Genomic DNA, 23199 nt, shown 5'->3' with positions numbered 1-23199 from the left:
CACACGTTCAGAGAGAACGCTGGCTGCGGGGCACGACAAGATCTCCAAGGCGTGAGTGGCGAGCTCAGGCCATTTTACCAGATTGGAAGCCCAAAATGAGCAAGGGTCCAGTTCCACAGTCATGGCATTTATGTTAACTTGGAGATACTCCTGTACCATCCTCTCTAAGTGTTGGATATGCGTCAGACTTCTTGTCTCCTGTGGCCTTGCAAAGGATGGTCTAAAAAATTCTTGAAACGATTGGAAAAATTGCTGTTACCACCAGATACGATGTTACTATTACGGTTTTAGTGATGACTCAACAGTCCCACGGTTGGCAAGTTAGAACTCAGAGATTCACTACGTGCACCACTGGTGTTTTGTGGAAAAGCAGATGTAAGATTCTGCAACAGTCTCTGCTGATACTCCTGCATACGTGAATCCCTTTCTATGGCAGGAATTATTTCACAAAATTTCCTTTTACCGGGGATGTAAGAGTGTGGCAACCCAGTAGTCGGCATTACTTCGGATTCTGACAATCCGAGGGTCATGTTGCAGGTAGTGCAGCAAGAAGGCACTCATGTGTCTTGCGCATCCTGGAGGACCAAGTCCTTGTTGTCTTGGTGGTGGTGAGGTGAGAATCATGCTTCCTTCCTCTGCCCTCCCCCCCAACCTCACACAACAGAAATTTGATCAAAGTCTCCCTCATCTGATGAGTCTTCCATGCCCAGCGCCAGTTCGTCCTCCACTTCTTCCTCGGCTCCTGCACCTTCCTTGGTGCTGCCGACCATCTGGACCTTAGAGATATTATCCCTTCCGCATATGACTCCTCCTGTTCCTCCTCCTCCTCCTCTTGTCCCACCACCTGACTCCGAATACTGTTTAAGGTGTGCTCCAGCATGTAAATGACCGGAATAGTCATGCTGATAATGGCATCGTCAGCACTAAACATCTTCGTCGCTATTTCAAAACTGTGCAGAAGGGTGCATAGGTCCCTGATCTGAGACCACTCCTGCAGCGTGATTTGCCCCACCTCTGGATCTCATTGGCCCAGGCTATACATCATATCGTATTGCACCAGGGCTTGTCGGTGCTGCGACAGTCACTGCAACATGTGCAGAGTTGAATTCCACTGTGTGGGCACATTGCATTTCAGCCGGTCAACTGGCAGGCCCATCGACTTCTGTAGAGATGTCAGTCGTTGAGCTTCGGGATGCGAACGGCGGAAGTGAGCACACAGCAACCGTGCCCTCTGCAGAAGCCCATCTAGTCCGGAATAGTGTGATAAAAATTGCTGGACAACCAGGTTCAAAACGTGAACCATACAAGGCACGTGTGTGACATTGCCTGGGCGAAGGGCTGCAACCCAGGTTTGCAGCATTGTCGCACACGGCCTTCCCTGGCTGCAGGTTCATTGGCGACAACCATTGATGGAACTCGGTCTCCAGAGCTAACCACAACTCCTCAGCTGTGTGACTCACATTTCCCCAACATTTCAAGGTAAACACCGTGTGATGCCGTTGAGCCCTGGTGACAGCATAGTAAGGAGGTGAGCAGGATTCCTTTTGCGCAGTTAGAACACGGGTGGCATTACCAGACAGGCTTTGGGTGCAGCTGAAGGACCGAGAGGAGGTTGAGGAGGCAGAAGCAGTGGAGGAACTTAGAGATACAGAGGATAGACGCGCACCTCGTAAGGAACGGCAAGACTTGGACAGCAGCCCCTTCTCCTGATGTCACGATAGTTACCCAATGCCCAGTCACCGACATGTAATGCCCCTGTCCATGTCTACTCGTCCAAGTGTCTGTAGTGAAATGCACCCTGTCACACACAGAGTTTCTCAAGGAAGCGGTGATGTGTGTGACATGCTGGTGTAGCGCAGGCACAGCTTTCTTTGAGAAGTAATGGCGACTGGGCATCTGGTACTAAGGCACTGCAACGGACATAAAGTCTCGAAAATCCTCTGTGTCCACCAGGCGGAAAGGCAGCATTTCTGTAGCCAACAGCTTGCAGATGGTGAAATTCAACCTCTTAGCTTTGTCATGGCTAGGAAGAAATGGTCTTTTACTTGTCCACATCTGAGGGACCGAGGGCTGGCTGCCGTGCTTAGACAGGGTTGAGTAGGGTGTCCCCGGCAAACTGCTGGTCTGTGAGGAAGGTGCAGGCAGAGATATTATGTTTCTTCGAACAAAATGTGGTGGTCTCGATGTCGGAGAGCTCTCAACACCAGCAGGTGTTTCCACTTGCAAATCTACTGACGACCTGCCAATCTCACTGGCTGTTGCGGGTAAAGAGGTGGAAGGTTTAGTCCAAAACAATGTGTGACTGCTGTCCCCACAGTCACAGAGGATGAAGAGGACGCGGATGCACTTGATGGGGCAGACGGTGGTTGGCCCAGCCCACTAGGCCGCATTGTAGCACAGTGAGCTTCCCACTGCAACTTATGCCTCATATCCATGTGACGGTTCATGCATGAAGTACTCAAACGATTCATTTTTTGGCCTCTACTGAGATTTTGGTGACAAATCTTACAGACAACATGAGTTGGGTCATTCTTTGCAATCTCAAAAAATGCCCAGGCTATGCAAGGCTTAGAGCCCATGTGACCTGAACAGCCACCACGACTTGTGCTCAGAGGCACAGTTGTGGTTGAGGATGCAGTTGTTGATGTGCTTCCAGTACTTCGTCTCTGTCAAGGAAGGCGCAACCTAACCTCATCGTCAGACTCGTCACTAGCATCCTCCTCCACCTCCTGCTGACCTCATGGACTGGCGGACTGTGGGTTGACAGTAAGTTGGGTCTCCAACCTCATCATCATCACCCTGTGTGTTCTCACACCCGTCGTCCTCAGAGCCAACCTCTTCCTGCCCTGACCGAAAAGTCAAGTTTTTGTTCCAATCAGGTATCTCAGTCTCATCATCATCTTCCTCATTGTCTCCACCAACAGGAGTTACAGTTTGGGAACGAGGGTCTACATTATGCTCAGAACCTTCTTCATCTGGGCCTGGATCCGACTCACAAAGATTCTGCGCATTTAGTGCAGATCATTTCCTCGTCTGGATTCACAGAAGCTCTGGAGCAAACCTCTGATTCCCAGGCTATAGTATGAGTAAACAGCTCTGCAGACTCAACTGTGTTACCCCACACTCAGATGGGCGGCTGGAGACTTCGGAGCTGTGAGGAAGCAAGTGAGATTGAGGTGACACCTCTGAGGACTGGAGTATTTGTGATGTTGAAGTTGAGGTGGAGGAGAGCCCACTTGAACGAGCACTTGATATCTGTTCAAGCACCTGCTGTTTTTGTGCCTCATCTGGAATTTGTAGCGATGCTCGTAGTGATGGTCGTAAGAAAGGGATCATTTCAGATTGTCCACGAAAAGAATTAGACATCTTACTTTGGCTGGAAGATGGTCTTTCTTCTGCAGATGTTACTGTTGCTTTACCACCTACCCCACTGGCACAACCTTTTTTTCCCTTTCCAACATGCCTATTCCCCTTTCCACCAGCAGCAGGCCTATTGCCACTTATTTTGGTGCTTTACTAATTGGCAACTCTGTAGTTGTTGGCACAAAAAACAATGGATGGAAACGGAGCAGAGCTGAGTGGCCAAACTGTGGTACTAGGCCCAAAACGATTTACTGGGTTAGATGCAGTAAAAATTTAGATACACAGGCAGTGTAGCTAGCTTCACAGACGGGCTAATCCGCTGACGTGCAGACACTGCTCCTAGGGCCAAAACGATTTACTGGGTTAGATGCAGTAAAAATTTACATACACAGGCGGTGTAGCTTCACCGGCGGGCTACTCTGCTGACGTGCAGACACTGCTACTAAGCCCAAAATGATTTACTGGGTTAGATGCAGTAAAAATTTAGATACACAGGCAGTGTAGCTTCACCGGCGGGCTACTCCGCTGACGTGCAGAGACTGCTCCTAGGCCCAAAACGATTTACTGGGTTAGATGCAGTAAAAATTTAGATACACAGGCAGTGTAGCTTCACAGGCGGGCTACTCCGCTGACGTGCAGACACTGCTCCTAGGCCCAAAACGATTTACTGGGTTAGACACAGTAAAAATTTAGATACACAGGCGGTGTAGCTTCACAGGCGGGCTACTCCGCAGACGTGCAGACACTGCTACTAAGCCCAAAATGATTTACTAGGTTAGATGCAGTAAAAATTTAGATACACAGGCAGTATAGCTAGCTTCACAGGCGGGCTACTCGGCTGACGTGCAGACACTGTTCCTAGGCCCAAAACGATTTACTGGGTTAGATGCAGTAAAAATGTAGATACACAGGCGGTGTAGCTTCACAGGCGGGCTACTCTGCTGACGTGCAGACACTGCTACTAAGCCCAAAATGATTTACTGGGTTAGATGCAGTAAAAATTTAGATACACAGGCAGTGTAGCTTCACAGGTGGGCTACTCCGCTGACGTGCAGACACTACTACTCATCCCAAAACGATTTACTGGGTTAGATAAAATAAAAATTTAGATACACAGGCGGTGTAGCTTCACAGGCGGGCTACTCCGCTGACGTGCAGACACTGCTCCTAGGCCCAAAACGATTTACTGTGTTAGATGCAGTAAACATGTAGATACACAGGCAGTGTAGCTTCACAGGTGGGCTACTCCGCTGACGTGCAGACACTGCTACTAAGCCCAAACGATTTACTGGGTTAGATGCAGTAAAAATTTAGATACACAGGTGGTGTAGCTAGATTCACAGGCGGGCTACTCCGCTGACATGCAGACACTGCTCCTAGGCCCAAAACGATTTACTGGTTTAGATGCAGTAAAAATGTAGATATACAGGTGGTGTAGCTTCACAGGCGGGCTACTCCGCTGACGTGCAGACACTGCTCCTAGGCTCAAAACGATTTACTGGGTTAGATGCAGTAAAAATTTAGATACACAGGCAGTGTAGCTTCACAGGCGGGCTACTCCGCTGACGTGCAGAGACTGCTCCTAGGCCCAAAACGATTTACTGGGTTAGATGCAGTAAAAATTTAGATACACAGGCAGTGTAGCTTCACAGGCGGGCTACTCCGCTGACGTGCAGACACTGCTCCTAGGCCCAAAACGATTTACTGGGTTAGACACAGTAAAAATTTAGATACACAGGCGGTGTAGCTTCACAGGCGGGCTACTCCGCAGGCGTGCAGACACTGCTACTAAGCCCAAAATGATTTACTAGGTTAGATGCAGTAAAAATTTAGGTACACAGGCAGTATAGCTAGCTTCACAGGTGGGCTACTCAGCTGACGTGCAGACACTGTTCCTAGGCCCAAAACGATTTACTGGGTTAGATGCAGTAAAAATGTAGATACACAGGCGGTGTAGCTTCACAGGCGGGCTACTCCGCTGACATGCAGAAACTGCTCCTAGGCCCAAAACGATTTACTGGGTTAGATGCAGTAAAAATTTAGATACACAGGCAGTGTAGCTTCACAGGTGGGCTACTCCGCTGACGAGCAGACACTGCTACTAAGCCCAAAACGATTTACTGGGTTACATGCAGTAAAAATTGAGATACACAGGCGGTGTAGCTAGCTTCACAGGCGGCTTCTCAGATGACTACCAGACAATGCTACTAGCCCAAAAGGATTGGCTGAGCTAGAGTACACCAAATGCTGTGACAAACACTTGCACAGCACTGGCACAGACCTGCCTGGCAAAAGGTGCTAGGAACTGCTGTAACCTACCATGAAAATGGCTGATATTACAACTAGTCCCGACTCTCTAAACCTATCTCTCAGAAAATTAGCTCGCAAAAAAGACTCTTAGACTGTATAGCGCCCACCGTCTAACACTAAGCTGCAGCAGTGAGGAAATGGTGGCGACGGGGAAAATAGCTGGTTCTTATAGGGCAAGGACATGTGACATACACACCCAATGACACATGCCTTTGCTTGTGTGCATCACATGCACATTGCTGTGTGTGTGTGCACTGCTGATAGGCTGAGAGACTGCACCGCCCCACTGTAAATGTGGGAAAGAAATAGAAATGGAGGTCGGCATTATTTGAGCACAGGTCTATCAAAGCCCCCCCCCCCCCACACACACACACACTTTACAATGAAACAGTCTATTAACATTGATAAACAGTTTTAATGTGAAAATCAAGATAGGCTTTTGGTGAACGAACAGTTATCGAACAAAAACTCGAACAGACGAATTTTAAGCAAATTGTTCGAGTTCGTCGAACGACTCGAACACCACCCAAAACAGCTCAAATTTGAAATTGGCGAACACCGCTCATCTCTAATTATAAGGTGCAGCACCTGTGATGTAGATAGAGAAAAACACAGAAATCATGATAAAGTCGTATATCTGATAAAAAAAAACATAGCGAGAAATGTTGTTGATGATTATATTATACCGATATTAATAGTGTAGGATCAAATCTGATCTTTTTGCTGGCTCCATTTCTTCTTTTTTCTATATGGACTGCTCGCTGCTTAGTGCCCTCCTTCCCTGGTCTGAGAGTTTTGGAGGGCAGCCCTCTCTTGGCATGTTTGTTGTGGTACCATGTTCTTTACATGTGATAATGGATTTTATGGGGCTCCGGGGGATCATCAGATTGGGATTTTTTTTTTATATAAACCAACCCTGACTTGTACTTCTCAGCAACTTTGTCCCTGACTTGTTTAAAGATCTCCTTGGTCTTCGTGGTGAGTTTCCTTAGTGGTTCCTCTTGCTTAATGGTGTTGCAGCCTATGTGTCCTTTCAGAAAAGGTGTGTATATACAGACAGACCATGTGACGCTTAGATTGCATAAGGTTAGACTTCCTATCACTAAGCATGTGACTTATGAAGTTAATTGCTTGCACCAGAAATTTTTAGGGGTTTCATGGCAAAAGGGGTGAATATACAGTATATGCAATTGCCAAGTTTTAGTTATTTGATCCCATAAATTTAATTTATGTCTATATTTTTCTCACTACACCAACTTAGACTATTTAGTCCTGATACATCACACACAAATCAGATTACAAAAATATTTAAACATAGGTTGTAATGTAACAAAATAGGTTAAAAGCCAAGGGGGAGTGGATACAGTACTTTCGTAAGCTACTGTAAATATGTTGTAGATGCAGGACCCACCATTGAGACACACAACTCTCAAGAACCAGGCGGTGTTCCAATCACCTCTCACTGACAATGCAAGGGTCCCAATATGGAAATATGCAGGTCCTATTGGTAGGATGCACATCTACTATACATGTATGAATTTCCAGTGGTATATGCCTTAATGCACAAGAAGGGAATACACCTTGTGGTTTGAAGCAGGGAGGTGGTTATTCCAGTGTCCCTATAATATCCCAGCAAAGCCAAGGTGTGTGTTGCTGTCATAAATCACTAACAGGAAATTGTTCTTAATATTTGGCTGCCATATTACAGATACATGAAGCGCTCCAGTCACCCTACACTTACCCCACCTAACCCTAGGAGCAATGATGCTGTGAATCCAAGAGGTTTTTTTTAAGAAAATCACTGCAGGAATTCTTTAACCTTCATTTAATTTGTAATGTTTGTATGCAAAAAGGCATATGGCAGAGCAAGCTGTCCGCATGGGTCTACATTATGGACCCAGATTCATCACGCTGTGTTGCTTTTATAAGGCCAAAGAATTCCCCACCTTCATCCGGTACATGTACATCCTATGTTGGAATATGCCATCGTTTCTCTAAAAATAGGAGGAAAAAAACGATATGCCTTCATGTAAAAGTGAAGCTAACTGAGGAACATTATAGGCCGTCAGCAGGCTATGGACAGCATAGTCAGCACAGACCTCAATATAGCTGTGTGTGATGTGATTGCATTTCATTTCACAATTAATAAAAATTAAAATTTTCGCCATTACCTGGAGTTTGAAAGTTTATCCGTCTCATTTCTACTGGGTCAGTAGGGTGGTGGGGAGGAATCTCTGCATTGTTCAAAAGACATTTGGTCCTGGGTTCGGAGTTTTTCCTTTTACTTTAAAAAAGCAAAAAATAAGCAATTATTTTTTCCTTTCAAGAGAAATAAAACCCCACCACACTAAGCATTAATAACATGTAAGATGAAATATGCAAAATAACAAAACTGAGTTCTTACCTGTCTGGTTTGCTGTTGATGGGGACAAATAAGAATAACACATTAAATGGCAATATTATATCAGAAACTAATATGAAAGACAAAAAATAAAAAACAAGATGACAAGTATACAATTCATATGCACAGAATATGCATATACAAATAGGCTGCATACACTGTAGGGCAAGGCTAAATGGGGAGTCTATGAAATGACAGAAACAGGCAAGCACACTTGTTTTCTCACCCATCCTGACCTCACCTAATTCCCATTATCTGGACGGTTGACGATCAGGGATTCCTTACCTATTACACTCTGATGGTGTAGCCACTGAAAGAGGGGCGCAGTGTACGTTTTACATTATGGGGGCAGAATTCAGCTGTCCATTTAGTGGACAAGACAGACACTAATTCTGGATTAGGCTTTTCCTAAATTTTACAAGAAGCTATTTGTAACAATTATCAAGCGATGGCACTGTGCAGATAATACATAGGCCCAATAATTAGCCCTCTTGTAACTCATTATTGGCAATATTTGTAAACTATTTTCATTTCACTTATGCGTCCTTTTAAATGATCCTTCACAATATTACTTGTCTTCTGTCAATTCTATGCCACATGGCTCTGCTACCTAACAAGACGCTTCCTGGCCTCGACTACCTGTCAATCGGAATAGTGAGCATCTGGGCAGTTAATGGAGGCCTCTTTCTTTAACCCTCCCAGTTCCGATAATTGTAATGACATCCCGAGGCCAGGTAATGGAGTATGGTGGCCCATTAGGTTCTGCCATAAGCAAGGTCTAACAGGCTGTGTCATTGCGAAATTGACAAATCTCATGCACTCCAGTAAAAAAAATTGTGAAAATGAAAAATTTGGGTTAAATCAGTATTTTAGTGGAACAAAAATATATACATATTTTTTTCATTCCACTTTGCATTAATTCCTGTTTTGAATAATTTGAGAATCTATGGGATATTGTCAAGAGGAAGATGAGAGACACCAGACCCAACAATGCAGACAAGCTGAATGCTGCTATCAAAGCAACCTGGGCTTCCATAACACCTCAGCAGTGCCACAGACTGATTGCCTCCATGCCACGCAGCATTGATGCAGTAATTGATACAAAAGGAGCCCCGACCAAGTACTGAGTGCATTTACTGAATATACATTTCAGTAGGCCAACATTTCAGATTTTAAAATCATTTTTCAGGTTGGGGTTCTAAAGTATTCTAATTTACTGAGATAATGACTTTTGAGTCTTCATTGGCTGTAAGCCATAATCATCAACATTAAATGACTGGGAAAGCGTGGATTTGATCTGCGCTGCCAAATAAATGAAGATCCAGAATTCTTCACGCACTAAAGTGTGGTTTATTCAACGCGTTTCAAGGTACAATGGCCTCTTCATCAGGATATGTATCTTTCCTGGGATACATAGAAGCATTCAGGAGTTACTACCTCATAAATGACACTGGTCAGATTAACGGTCATTAAGATAATGATCGTCTCTGTCACTAAGGGGTTAAAGTGTTTATGTGCTATCTGTCAGCTTAGCTTTATTTAGACTGCAGAGACCCGTGTGCCTTCCCCCCTCCCCCAGTCCCGTAATAAAAAATACCGATAGCCCTGGATGGGTTTAGCAGGCCGGTCACAGTTTATTAATTGAAAAGTAGAGAAGGGCAATTACAATTCGCAACGGACTCATCGCTGAAGGCCCCGTCGATGACCGCTGGGCTAGCAAGCCGATGAGCGGTTACGAACCTTTGCCCCCCTCTACCTACCGCTGTGACGTAATAAAAATCATCAAATTTTTTTTTTGTTGTAATAATTAAAACATTTAACAATTATCGCACAGCACGTTCACAAGTTTAAAAGGGAGGGAGGGTGGGACAACAGGCTCCAAGGGTCAGCCGGGGAGAAAGAGGGAGGCACTGGTCCCGGGCACCAGAATTTAACCCCTGAGGGTGTGGCCGGACTTCCCTTCCTCTTTCTTCCGGTTGGTCCGTTGGGCGTCCCAATTATGGCATCAACTGGGGAGTAGTGGGAGGGGGGAATTAGGCACTGCACAATTTCCTTCTAGCTATCCCATAGGGGCTCTGCAGTCAGAGGCACGCACCTTATGCAGTACCGTGCCTGCCATTCTGCAGAAAACTAAGGCAGTACATCCATTGCATTTGTCTCAAGTGAAGCGTCAACTTCCTTTTTATCTGAAACTATTCCATCACACAAGGAGTTAAGGAAAAACTAGTGGTGGCAATATTTTCTTTTCTAGGTCAGAACACATCTTGCAGTTAGGGTGTTAAATCACATTATGGGGGATGCATATGGCCTACATTCATGTCCATGTGCACATGGTTTTCAAAAACTATGGTCACACAATTTTGTGGGCAATACATATGTTTTTGGTCATGGTCAGAATTTGGTCAGTATTTTCTATCAGTATTTATAAGCCACAACCAGGAGTGGGTGATAAATACAGAAGTGGTGACATGTTTATTATACTTTTCCTCTGATTGTCCTGATTTTGGCTTACATCAGGAGCCGCATCAAACTGACATGCACATTCATTTTTTTCAACCAGGTGTTTTTTAAAAGCTGAAGCAATAAAAATACTGACTATATGAACAGCAAGATGGTTTCCCAATAGAAATGAGTGAGAAGAGTCTTTCAAGCATTCAAGTTATTTTTTAACCCCTAAGTAACGGAGACAAATTTTTTAAATCTGACCAGTGTCACTTTATGTGGTAATAACTCTGAAACACTTCAACAAATCCCAGTGATTTTGAGACAGTTTTTTCGTGACACATTATGCTTTATGATAATTAAAAATTTAGGTCGATATGTTTTGTGTTTATTTATAAAAATATCATAAATTTGAGAAAAATGTTAAAAAATTAGCAATTTTCAAAATTTGAATGATTATCCCTTTAATCCAGATGGTCATACCACAGAAAAGCATTAATAAATAACATTTCCCTCATGTCTGCTTTACATCAGCACCATTTGTACAATGTTATTTTATTTTGTTAGCATTTTAGGAGGTTTAATAATGTAGCAGCAATTTTTCATTTTTTCATGGAAATTTACAAAATTTATTTTGTAGGGACCTATCCAGGTTTGAAGTGACTTTAGGGGTCCTATATATTGGGAAACCCCCAAAAGTGATACCATTTTAAAAACAGCACCCCCTGTCATATTGAAAACTGCAGTCAGGACATTTATTAACCCTTCAGGTTATTTTCAGGAATTAATGCAAAGTGTCATGACAGAAATGAAAATGTGTATTTTTACCACCTAAATGCCATAAACTTCTGAACAGGTTACAACAGCCGTCAGACTCTGAGGCCGCTATTTTGTCATGAATTGCCATGGCAAACATCAGGACAACACAATCATGATCTCAGGGCACCAGTTAGGATAAAGAGGAAGCCCCCAAACTCTGTTAACCATTTATATGATGCAGTCACTATTGACAGCAGTATCTAAAGGGTTAAACAGATTTTGAAGGTGCTAACACTGATCATGGCTTATACAGCAATTTGTCAGCCAACAGCTGCTGGATTGTCTCCTGTATGGAGAGGCTATTCTCTTATATCTCAAGTCAGTTAAAGGGCGTATTGGCGGTCATTAAGGGGTTAATGCAGACTTGACCACTAAAAAACTCCTAAAAAAACTCTGTGTGCATATACTACCAAATTGCCATTACTTTAATTACTTTTCCTTATAATTAAAGACAGTACAATTACTCTTCCATTATTTTACACATAGTAGAAGTTGGATAAAGAAATGGTCGTAAATCATCTGAAAGCAGCTCAGAAAAAGACAGATAAAAGAGTTAAAACTCTCAAATTGACTGTTAGAGTGGCCTCAGCAGTCTGGCCACTGATGGTCATGAGATGACCACTTCTGTTCTGGTGGAGGGCAGATTTCTAAGTTTACGGTAGGTTCCAACAACATCTTTAAGGCACATGTGGAATCAAAGTGTTTTCCAAAGTGAAAATAGTTCAGAAATATGTCCGTCCTGGAGTCCTTGCTTTAAGTTTTAAATAGGGTTGAGCGAAACAGATCGGCACTTTTCAAAAGTCGCCGACTTTTAGCAAAGTCGGGTTTCGTGAAACCCGACCCAATCCCACTCTGGGATCGGGTCGGCGGTACACGATCTGTAATCCAAAGTCGGGTTTCGTTTTTATATATATATATATATATATATATATATATATATATATATATATATATATATATATACACATATACTCACTGGCCACTTTATTAGGTACACCATGCTAGTAACGGGTTGGACCCCTTTTGCCTTCAGAACTGCCTCAATTCTTCGTGGCATAGATTCAACAAGGTGCTGGAAGCATTCCTCAGAGATTTTGGTCCATATTGACATGATGGCATCACACAGTTGCCGCAGATTTGTCGGCTGCACATCCCAAAGATGCTCCATACAAGGCAGGATGGATCCATGCTTTCATGTTGTTTACGCCAAATTCTGACCCTACCATCCGAATGTCGCAGCAGAAATCGAGACTCATCAGACCAAGCAACGTTTTTCCAATCTTCTACTGTCCAATTTCGATGAGCTTGTACAAATTGTAGCCTCAGTTTCCTGTTCTTAGCTGAAAGGAGTGGTACCCGGTGTGGTCTTCTGCTGCTGTAGCCCATCTGCCTCAAAGTTCGACGCACTGTGCGTTCAGAGATGCTCTTAGGCCTACCTTGGTTGTAACGGGTGGCGATTTGAGTCACTGTTGCCTTTCTATCAGCTCGAACCAGTCTGCCCATTCTCCTCTGACCTCTGGCATCAACAAGGCATTTCCGCCCACAGAACTGCCGCTCACTGGATTTTTTTTCTTTTTCGGACCATTCTCTGTAAACCCTAGAGATGGTTGTGCGTGAAAATCCCAGTAGATCAGCAGTTTCTGAAATACTCAGACCAGCCCTTCTGGCACCAACAACCATGCCACGTTCAAAGGCACTCAAATCACCTTTCTTCCCCATAATGATGCTCGGTTTGAACTGCAGGAGATTGTCTTGACCATGTCTACATGCCTAAATGCACTGAGTTGCCGCCATGTGATTGGCTGATTAGAAATTAAGTGTTAACAAGAAGTTGGACAGGTGTACCTAATAAAGTGGCCGGTGAATGTATATATACAGGTCCTTCTCAAAAAATTAGCATATAGTGTTAAATTTCATTATTTACCATAATGTAATGATTACAATTAAACTTTCATATATTATAGATTCATTATCCACCAACTGAAATTTGTCAGGTCTTTTATTGTTTTAATACTGATGATTTTGGCATACAACTCCTTATAACCCAAAAAAACCTGTCTCAATAAATTAGCATATTTCACCCGTCCAATCAAATAAAAGTGTTTTTTAATAACAAACAAAAAAACCATCAAATAATAATGTTCAGTTATGCACTCAATACTTGGTCGGGTATCCTTTGGCAGAAATGACTGCTTCAATGCGGCGTGGCATGGAGGCAATCAGCCTGTGACACTGCTGAGATGTTATGGAGGCCCAGGATGCTTCAATAGCGGCCTTAAGCTCATCCAGAGTGTTGGGTCTTGCGTCTCTCAACTTTCTCTTCACAATATCCCACAGATTCTCTATGGGGTTCAGGTCAGGAGAGTTGGCAGGCCAATTGAGCACAGTAATACCATGGTCAGTAAACCATTTACCAGTGGTTTTGGCACTGTGAGCAGGTGCCAGGTCGTGCTGAAAAATGAAATCTTCATCTCCATAAAGCATTTCAGCCGATGGAAGCATGAAGTGCTCCAAAATCTCCTGATAGCTAGCTGCATTGACCCTGCCCTTGATGAAACACAGTGGACCAACACCAGCAGCTGACATGGCACCCCACACCATCACTGACTGTGGGTACTTGACACTGGACTTCAGGCATTTTGGCATTTCCTTCTCCCCAGTCTTCCTCCAGACTCTGGCACCTTGATTTCCGAATGACATGCAAAATTTGCTTTCATCAGAAAAAAGTACTTGGGACCACTTAGCAACAGTCCAGTGCTGCTTCTCTGTAGCCCAGGTCAGGCGCTTCTGCCGCTGTTTATGGTTCAAAAGTGGCTTTACCTGGGGAATGCGGCACCTGTAGCCCATTTCCTGCACACGCCTGTGCACGGTGGCTCTGGATGTTTCCACACCAGACTCAGTCCACTGCTTCCTCAGGTTCCCCAAGGTCTGGAATCGGTCCTTCTCCACAATCTTCCTCAGGGTCCGGTCACCTCTTCTCGTTGTACAGCGTTTTCTGCCACATTGTTTCCTTCCAACAGACTTACCATTGAGGTGCCTTGATACAGCACTCTGGGAACAGCCTATTTGTTGAGAAATTTCTTTCTGGGTCTTACCCTCTTGCTTGAGGGTGTCAATGATGGCCTTCTTGACATCTGTCAGGTCTAGTCTTACCCATGATGGGGGTTTTGAGTAATGAACCAGGCAGGGAGTTTTTAACCCCTTCATGACCCAGCCTATTTTGGCCTTAATGACCTTGCCATTTTTTGCAATTCTGACCAGTGTCCCTTTATGAGGTAATAACTCAGGAACGCTTCAACGGATCCTTGCGGTTCTGAGATTGTTTTTTCGTGACATATTGGGCTTCATGTTAGTGGTAAATTTAGGTCGATAATTTCTGAGTTTATTTGTGAAAAAAACGGAAATTTGGTGAAAATTTTGAAAATTTTGCAATTTTCACATTTTGAATTTTTATTCTGTTAAACCAGAGAGTTATGTGACACAAAATAGTTAATAAATAACATTTCCCACATGTCTACTTTACATCAGCACAATTTTGGAAACAAATTTTTTTTTTTGCTAGGAAGTTATAAGGGTTAAAATTTGACCAGTGATTTCTCATTTTTACAACAAAATTTACAAAACCATTTTTTTTAGGGACCACCTCACATTTGAAGTCAGTTTGAGGGGTCTATATGGCTGAAAATACCCAAAAGTGACACCATTCTAAAAACTGCACCCCTCAAGGTGCTCAAAACCACATTCAAGAAGTTTATTAACCCTTCAGGTGTTTCAGAGCAGCAGAAGCAACAAATAGGGGAAAAATTAACATTTAACTTTTTAGTCACAAAAATGATCTTTTCGCAACAATTTTTTTATTTTCCCAAGGGTAAAAGGAGAAACTGGACCACGGATGTTGTTGTCCAATTTGTCCTGAGTACGCTGATGCCTCATATGTGGGGGTAAACCACTGTTTGGGCGCACGGCAGGGCTCGGAAGGGAAGGAGCGCCATTTGACTTTTTGAATTAAAAATTGGCTCCAATCTTTAGCGGACACCATGTCGCGTTTGGAGAGCCCCCGTGTGCCTAAACATTGGAGCTCCCCCACAAGTGACCCCATTTTGGAAACTAGACCCCCCAAGGAACGTATCTAGAAGCATAGTGAGCACTTTAAACCCCCAGGTGCTTCACAAATTAATCCGTAAAAATGAAAAAGTACTTTTTTTTTCACACAAATTTTCTTTTAGCCTCAATTTTTTCATTTTCACATGGGCAACAGAATAAAATGGATCCTAAAATTTGTTGGCCAATTTCTCCTGAGTACGCCAATACCTCATATGTGGGGGTAAACTACTGTTTGGGCACATGGTAAGGCTCGGAAGGGAAGGAGCGCCATTTGACTTTTTGAATGAAAAATTATCTCCATCGTTAGCGGACACCATGTCAGGTTTGGAGAGCCCCTGTGTGCCTAAACATTGGAGCTCCCCCACAAGTGACCCCATTTTGGAAACTAGACCCCCCAAGGAACTTATCTAGATGCATAGTGAGCACTTTAAACCCTCAGGTGCTTCACAAATTGATCCGTAAAAATGAAAAAGTACTTTTTTTTCACACAAAATTTTTTTTAGCCTCATTTTTTTCATTTTCACATGGGCAACAGGATAAAATGGATCCTAAAATTTGTTGGGCAATTTCTCCTGAGTACGCCGATACCTCATATGTGGGGGTAAACCACTGTTTGGGTGCACGGCAAGGCTTGGAAGGGAAGGCGCGCCATTTGACTTTTTCAATGGAAAATTAGCTCCAATCGTTAGTGGACACCATGTTGCGTTTGGAGAGCCCCTGTGTGCCTAAACATTGGAGCTCCCCTACAAGTGACCCCATTTTGGAAACTAGACCCCCCAAGGAACTAATCTAGATGTATAGTGAGCACTTAAAACCCCCAGGTGCTTCACAGAAGTTTATAACGCAGAGCCATGAAAATAAAAAAATATTTTTCTTTCCTCAAAAATGATTTTTAGCCCGGAGTTTTTTATTTTCCCAAGGATAATAGGAGAAATTGGACCCCAAATGTTGTTGTCCAGTTTGTCCTGACTACGATGATACCCCATATGTGGGGGTAAACCACTGTTTGGGCGCACGGCAGGGCTCGGAAGGGAAGGCACGCCATTTGGCTTTTTGAATGGAAAATTAGCTTCAATCATTAGCGGACACCATGTCGCGTTTGGAGAGCCCCTGTGTGCCTAAACATTGGAGCTCCCCTACAAGTGACCCCATTTTGGAAACTAGACCCCCCAAGGAACTAATCTAGATGTATAGTGAGCACTTAAAACCCCCAGGTGCTTCACAGAAGTTTATAACGCAGAGCCATGAAAATAAAAAAATATTTTTCTTTCCTCAAAAATGATTTTTAGCCCGGAGTTTTTTATTTTCCCAAGGATAATAGGAGAAATTGGACCCCAAATGTTGTTGTCCAGTTTGTCCTGACTACGATGATACCCCATATGTGGGGGTAAACCACTGTTTGGGCGCACGGCAGGGCTCGGAAGGGAAGGCACGCCATTTGGCTTTTTGAATGGAAAATTAGCTTCAATCATTAGCGGACACCATGTCGCGTTTGGAGAGCCCCTGTGTGCCTAAACATTGGAGCTCCCGCACAAGTGACCCCATATTGGAAACTAGACCTCCGAAGGAACTAATCTAGATGTGTGGTGAGCACGTTCAACCCCCAAGTGCTTCACAGAAGTTTACAACGCAGAGCCGTGAAAATAAAAAATAATTTTTCTTTCCTCAAAAAAGATGTTTTAGCAAGCAATTGTTTATTTTCACAAGGGTAACAGGAGAAATTGGACCCCAATATTTGTTGCTCAGTTTGTTGTGAGTACGCTGATACCTCATATGTGGGGGTAAACCACTGTTTGGGCGCACGTCAGGGATCGGAAGGGAAGTAGTGACATTTGAAATGCAGACTTTGATGGAATGGTCTGCGGGCGTCACGTTGCACTTGCAGAGCCCCTGATGTGCCTAAACAGTAGAAACCCCCCCACAAGTGACCCCATTTTGGAAACTAGACCCCAAAAGGATCTTATCTAGATGTGTGGTGAGCACTTTCAACCCCCAAGTGTTCCACATAAGTTTATAACGTAGAGCCGTGAAAATAAAAAATAATTGTTCTTTCCTCAAAATTATGTTTTAGCAAGTAATTTTTTTTTTTTGCAAGGGTATCAGGAGAAATTGGACCCCAATAGTTGTTGCCCAGTTTGTCCTGAGTACGATGATACCCCATATGTGGGGGTAAACCACTCTTTGGGCGCACGGCAGGGCTCGGAAGGGAAGGCACGCCATTTGGCTTTTTGAATGGAAAATTAGCTTCAATCATTAGCGGACACCATGTCGCGTTTGGAGAGCCCCTGTGTGCCTAAACATTGGAGCTCCCGCACAAGTGACCCCATATTGGAAACTAGACCTCCGAAGGAACTAATCTAGATGTGTGGTGAGCACTTTGATCCCTCAAGTGCTTCACAGAAGTTTATAACGCAGAGCCATGAAAATAAAAAATTATTTTTCTTTCCTCAAAAATGATTTTTTAACCCACAATTTTTTATTTTCCCAAGGGTAACAGGAGAAATTGGACCCCAAAAGTTGTTGTGCAGTTTCTCCTGAGTACGCTGATACCCCATATGTGGGGGTAAACCACTGTTTTGGCACACGTCGGGGAGCGGAAGGGAAGTAGTGACGTTTTGAAATGCAGACTTTAATGGAATGCTCTGCGGGCGTCACGTTGCATTTGCAGAGCCCCTGATGTGCCTAAACAGTAGGAACTCCCCACAATTGACCCCACTTTGGAAACTAGACCCACAAGGGAACTAATCTAGATGTGTGGTGAGCACTTTGATCCCTCAAGTGCTTCACAGAAGTTTATAACGCAGAGCCGTGAAAATAAAAAATGTGTTTTCTTTCCTCAAAAATATTTTTTTAGCCCAGAATTTTTTAATTTTCCCAAGGGTAACAGGAAAAATTTGATCCCAAAAGTTGTTGTCCAGTTTCTCCTGAGTACGCTGATACCCCATATGTGGGGGTAAACCACTGTTTGGGCACATGGCGGGGCTCGGAATGGAAGTAGTGACGATTTGGAATGCAGACTTTGATGGAATGGTCTGCGGGAATCATGTTACGTTTGCAGAGCCCCTGATGTGCCTAAACAGTAGAAACCCCCCACAAGTGACCCCATTTTGGAAACTAGACCCCCCAAGGAACTTATCTAGATGTGTGGTGAGCACGTTCAACCCCCAAGTGCTTCACAGAAGTTTACAACGCAGAGCCGTGAAAATAAAAAATAATTTTTCTTTCCTCAAAAAAGATGTTTTAGCAAGCAATTGTTTATTTTCACAAGGGTAACAGGAGAAATTGGACCCCAATATTTGTTGCTCAGTTTGTTGTGAGTACGCTGATACCTCATATGTGGGGGTAAACCACTGTTTGGGCGCACGTCAGGGATCGGAAGGGAAGTAGTGACATTTGAAATGCAGACTTTGATGGAATGGTCTGCGGGCGTCACGTTGCATTTGCAGAGCCCCTGATGTGCCTAAACAGTAGAAACCCCCCCACAAGTGACCCCATTTTGGAAACTAGACCCCAAAAGGATCTTATCTAGATGTGTGGTGAGCACTTTCAACCCCCAAGTGTTCCACATAAGTTTATAACGTAGAGCCGTGAAAATAAAAAATAATTGTTCTTTCCTCAAAATTATGTTTTAGCAAGTAATTTTTTTTTTTTGCAAGGGTATCAGGAGAAATTGGACCCCAATAGTTGTTGCCCAGTTTGTCCTGAGTACGCTGGTATCCCATATGTGGGGGTAAACCACTGTTTGGGCGCACGTCGGGGCTTGGAAGGGAGGGCGCACCATTTGACTTTTTGAACGCAAGATTGGCTGGAATCAATGGTGGCGCCATGTTGCATTTGGAGACCCCTGATGTGCCTAAACAGTGGAAACCCCTCAATTCTAACTTCAACACTAACCCCAACACACCCCTAACCCTAATCCCAACTGTAGCCATAACCATAATCACAACCCTAACCCCAACACACCCCTAACCACAACCCTAACCCCAACACACCCGTAACCCTAAATCCAACCCTAATCCTAACCCTAATCCCAACCCTACCCACAACTGTAACCCCAACACAGCCCTAACTCTATCCTTAACCCTAACCACAAGCCTAATCTTAACCCTATTTCCAACCCTAGCCCTAATTCCAACCCTAAGGGTACCGTCTCACATAACGATTTACCAAAGATCACGACCAGCGATACGACCTGGCCGTGATCGTTGGAAAGTCATTGTGTGGTCGCTGGGGAGCTGTCACACAGACCGCTCTCCAGCGACCAACGATGCCAAGGTCCCAGGTAACCAGGGTAAACATCGGGTTACTAAGCACAGGGCCGCGCTTAGTAACCCGATGTTTACCGTGGTTACCAGCGTAAAAGTAAAAAAAAAAAAACGTACATACTCACATTTCGGTGTCCTTCAGGTCCCTTGCCGTCTGCTTCCCGCTCTGACTGAGTGCCGCCATACAGTGAGAGCAGAGCGCAGCGGTGACGTCACTGCTGTGCTGTGCTCTCACTTTCCGGCCGGCAGACAGTCAGAGCGGGAAGCAGACGGCAAGGGACCTGAAGGACACCGAAATGTGAGTATGTGCGTTTTTTTTTTTTTTTTTACTTTTACGCTGGTAACCACGGTAAACATCAGGTTACTAAGCGCGGCCCTGCGCTTAGTAACCCGATGTTTACCCTGGTTACAAGTGAACGCATCGCTGGATCGCTGTCACACACACCGATCCAGCGATGACAGCGGGAGATCCAGCGACGAAAGAAAGTTCCAAACGATCTGCTACGACGTACGATTCTCAGCAGGGTCCCTGATCGCTGCTGCGTGTCAGACACAACGTCATGGATCGTACCGTCGTAGCGACCAAAGTGCCACTGTGAGACGGTACCCTAACTCTAATTCCAACCCTAACCCTAAGGCTATGTGCCCACTTTGCGGATTCGTGTGAGATTTTTCCGCACCATTTTTGAAAAATCCGAAGGTAAAAGGCACTGCGTTTTACCTACGGATTTACAGCGGATTTCCAGTGTTTTTTTGTGCGGATTTCACCTGCGGATTCCTATTGAGGAACAGGTGTAAAACGCTGCGGAATCCGCACAAAGAATTGACATGCTGCGGAAAATACAACGCAGCGTTTCTGCATGGAATTTTCCGCACCATGGGCACAGCGGATTTGGTTTTCCTTAGGTGTACATGGTACTGTAAACCTGATGGAAAACTGCTTCGAATTCGCAGCAGCCAATCCGCTGCGGATCCGCGGCCAATCCGCTGCGAATCCGCGGCCAATCCGCTGCGTATCCGCTGCGTATCCGCGGCTGATCCGCTGCGTATCCGCTGCGTATCCGCTGCGTATCCGCTGCGGATCCGCTGCGGATCCGCTGCCGATCCGCTGCGGATCCACTGCCGATCCGCGGCCGATCCGCTGCCGATCCGCTGCGTATCCGCTGCCGATCCGCTGCGGATCTGCGGCCGATCCGCTGCGTATCCGCGGCCGATCCGCTGCGTATCCGCTGCGGATCCGCTGCGGATCCGCGGCCGATCCGCTGCGGATCCGCTGCGTATCCGCTGCGGATCCGCTGCCGATCCGCTGCGGATCCGCGGCCGATCCGCTCTGTGTGCACATGCCATAACCCTACCCCTAACCCTACCCGTAACCCTAACCCTACCCCTAACCCTACCCCTAGTTCTAACCCTAGTTCTAACCCTAACCCTAGTGGAAAAAGACAAAAAAAAAATTCTTTATTTTATTATTGTCCCTATGGGGGTGATAAAGGGGGGGGTTATTTATTATTTTTTTTATTTTGATCGCTGTGATAGAACCTACCACAGCGATCAAAATGTACCTGTAAGGAATCTGCCGACTGGCAGATTCGGCGGGCGCACTGAGCATGCGCCGGCCATTTTCCAAGATGGCGGCGCCCAGCGAGGAGACGGCCGGACACCGGGAGGATCGGTAAGTATGAAGGGGTGGTGGGGGGGGGTGTCGGAGCACAGGGGGGGTGATCGGACCACAGGGGGGCTTTATTCACACAAGGAGGGAGCGGACAGGAGGACGGGGGAGCCGGCAGGCGGACGGAGGGGACCGGAGGACTAACGGAGGACTGGGGGGGCGATCGGTGGGGTGGGGGGGGTCCACTTAAGTATTTCCAGCCATGGCCGATGATATTGCAGCATCGGCCATGGCTGGATTGTAATATTTCACCAGTTTTTTAGGTGAAATATTACAAATCGCTCTGATTGGCAGTTTCACTTTCAACAGCCAATCAGAGCGATCGTAGCCACGGGGGGGTGAAGCCACCCCCCCTGGGCTGAAGCACCACTCCCCCTGTCTCTGCAGATCGGGTAAAATCGGAGTTAACCCCTTCACCCGATCTGCAGGGACGCGATCATTCCATGACGCATACGCTGCGTCATAGGTCGGGAAGGCACAGACTTTCATGACACAGCGTATGCGTCAAAGGTCGGGAAGGGGTTAAAAGCCTCAGGTATCTTTTGCATGTGTTTAGAGTTAATTAGTTGATTCAGAAGATTAGGGTAATAGGTCGTTTAGAGAACCTTTTTTTGATATGCTAATTTATTGAGACAGGTTTTTTGGGTTATCAGGAGTTGTATGCCAAAATCATCAGTATTAAAACAATAAAAGACCTGACAAATTTCAGTTGGTGGATAATGAATCTATAATATATGAAAGTTTAATTGTAATCATTACATTATGGTAAATAATGAAATTTAACACTATATGCTAATTTTTTGAGAAGGACCTGTATATATGTCACTGAGAGACACACATATATATATATATATATATATATATATATATATATATATATACATATATATATATATATATATATATATATATATATATATTTATATTTACTTCAGCGCGATAATGTTGAAAAGCCGGTAATTCAATTGCCGTCTTTTCATTTCTCCTGCCTAAACCCGACATGATATGAGACATGGTTTACATACAGTAAACCATCTCATATCCCCCTTTTTTTTGCATATTCCACACTACTAATGTTAGTAGTGTGTATGTGCAAAATTTCGGCGCTGTAGCTATTAAATTTAAGGGTTAAATCGCGGAAAAAATTGGCATGGGCTCCCGCGCAATTTTCTCCGCCAGAGCGGTAAAGCCAGTGACTGACGGCAGATATTAATAGCCAGGAGAGGGTCCATGGTTATTGACCCCCCGTGGCTAAAAACATCTGCCCCCAGCCACCCCAGAAAAGGCACATCTGGAAGATGCGCCTATTCTGGCACTTGGCCACTCTCTTCCCACTCCTGTGTAGCGGTGGGATATGGGGTAATGAAGGGTTAATGCCACCTTGCTATTGTAAGGTGACATTAAGCCAGATTAATAATGGAGAGGCGTCAATTATGACACCTATCCATTATTAATCCAATTGTTTGAAAGGGTTAAAAAACACACACACACATGATTAAAAAGTATTTTAATGAAATAAACACACCGGTTGTTTTAATATTTTATTGCTCTCTCAATCCATTTGAAGACCCTCGCTTGGAAAAATAATAAACCCACAATATACATACCCTCTGATGAACTGTCACGTCCCACGAGGTAATCCATCTGAAGGGGTTAAAATATTTTACAGGCAGGAGCCCTGCTAATGCAGCTGTGCTCGTGCCTGTAAGCCCCGGCGAATGAAGGAAATGTAGGTCAATGACCTATAGTTACCTTCAGTCGCGGTGATGTGCCCCCTGCTGAATGTCCTCATGAACTGCAGCCTGGGAACTTTTTCCCACGCTCCA

The 23199-nt window shown here is 44.6% G+C and overlaps 1 protein-coding gene across 10 annotated transcripts in view; it reads right to left on the bottom strand.

Annotated features, from left to right (window-relative positions):
- Positions 1-23199, bottom strand: part of PTPRS (protein tyrosine phosphatase receptor type S) — a 721726-nt gene that overhangs the window by 71570 nt on the left and 626957 nt on the right. For all 10 annotated transcript variants that reach the window (XM_077253515.1, XM_077253581.1, XM_077253506.1 and 7 more), the window contains one exon: positions 7845-7957. In XM_077253515.1, coding sequence (XP_077109630.1) covers positions 7845-7957 — 113 coding nt within the window. The remainder of the gene's footprint in view (positions 1-7844; positions 7958-23199) is intronic.

The sequence above is a fragment of the Ranitomeya variabilis genome, chromosome 1 (genome assembly GCF_051348905.1).
Source record: "Ranitomeya variabilis isolate aRanVar5 chromosome 1, aRanVar5.hap1, whole genome shotgun sequence".
Classification (NCBI taxonomy): domain Eukaryota; kingdom Metazoa; phylum Chordata; class Amphibia; order Anura; family Dendrobatidae; genus Ranitomeya; species Ranitomeya variabilis.
Note: the sequence above shows the minus strand (reverse complement) of the source record. Positions and strands in the feature narration are given on the sequence as shown.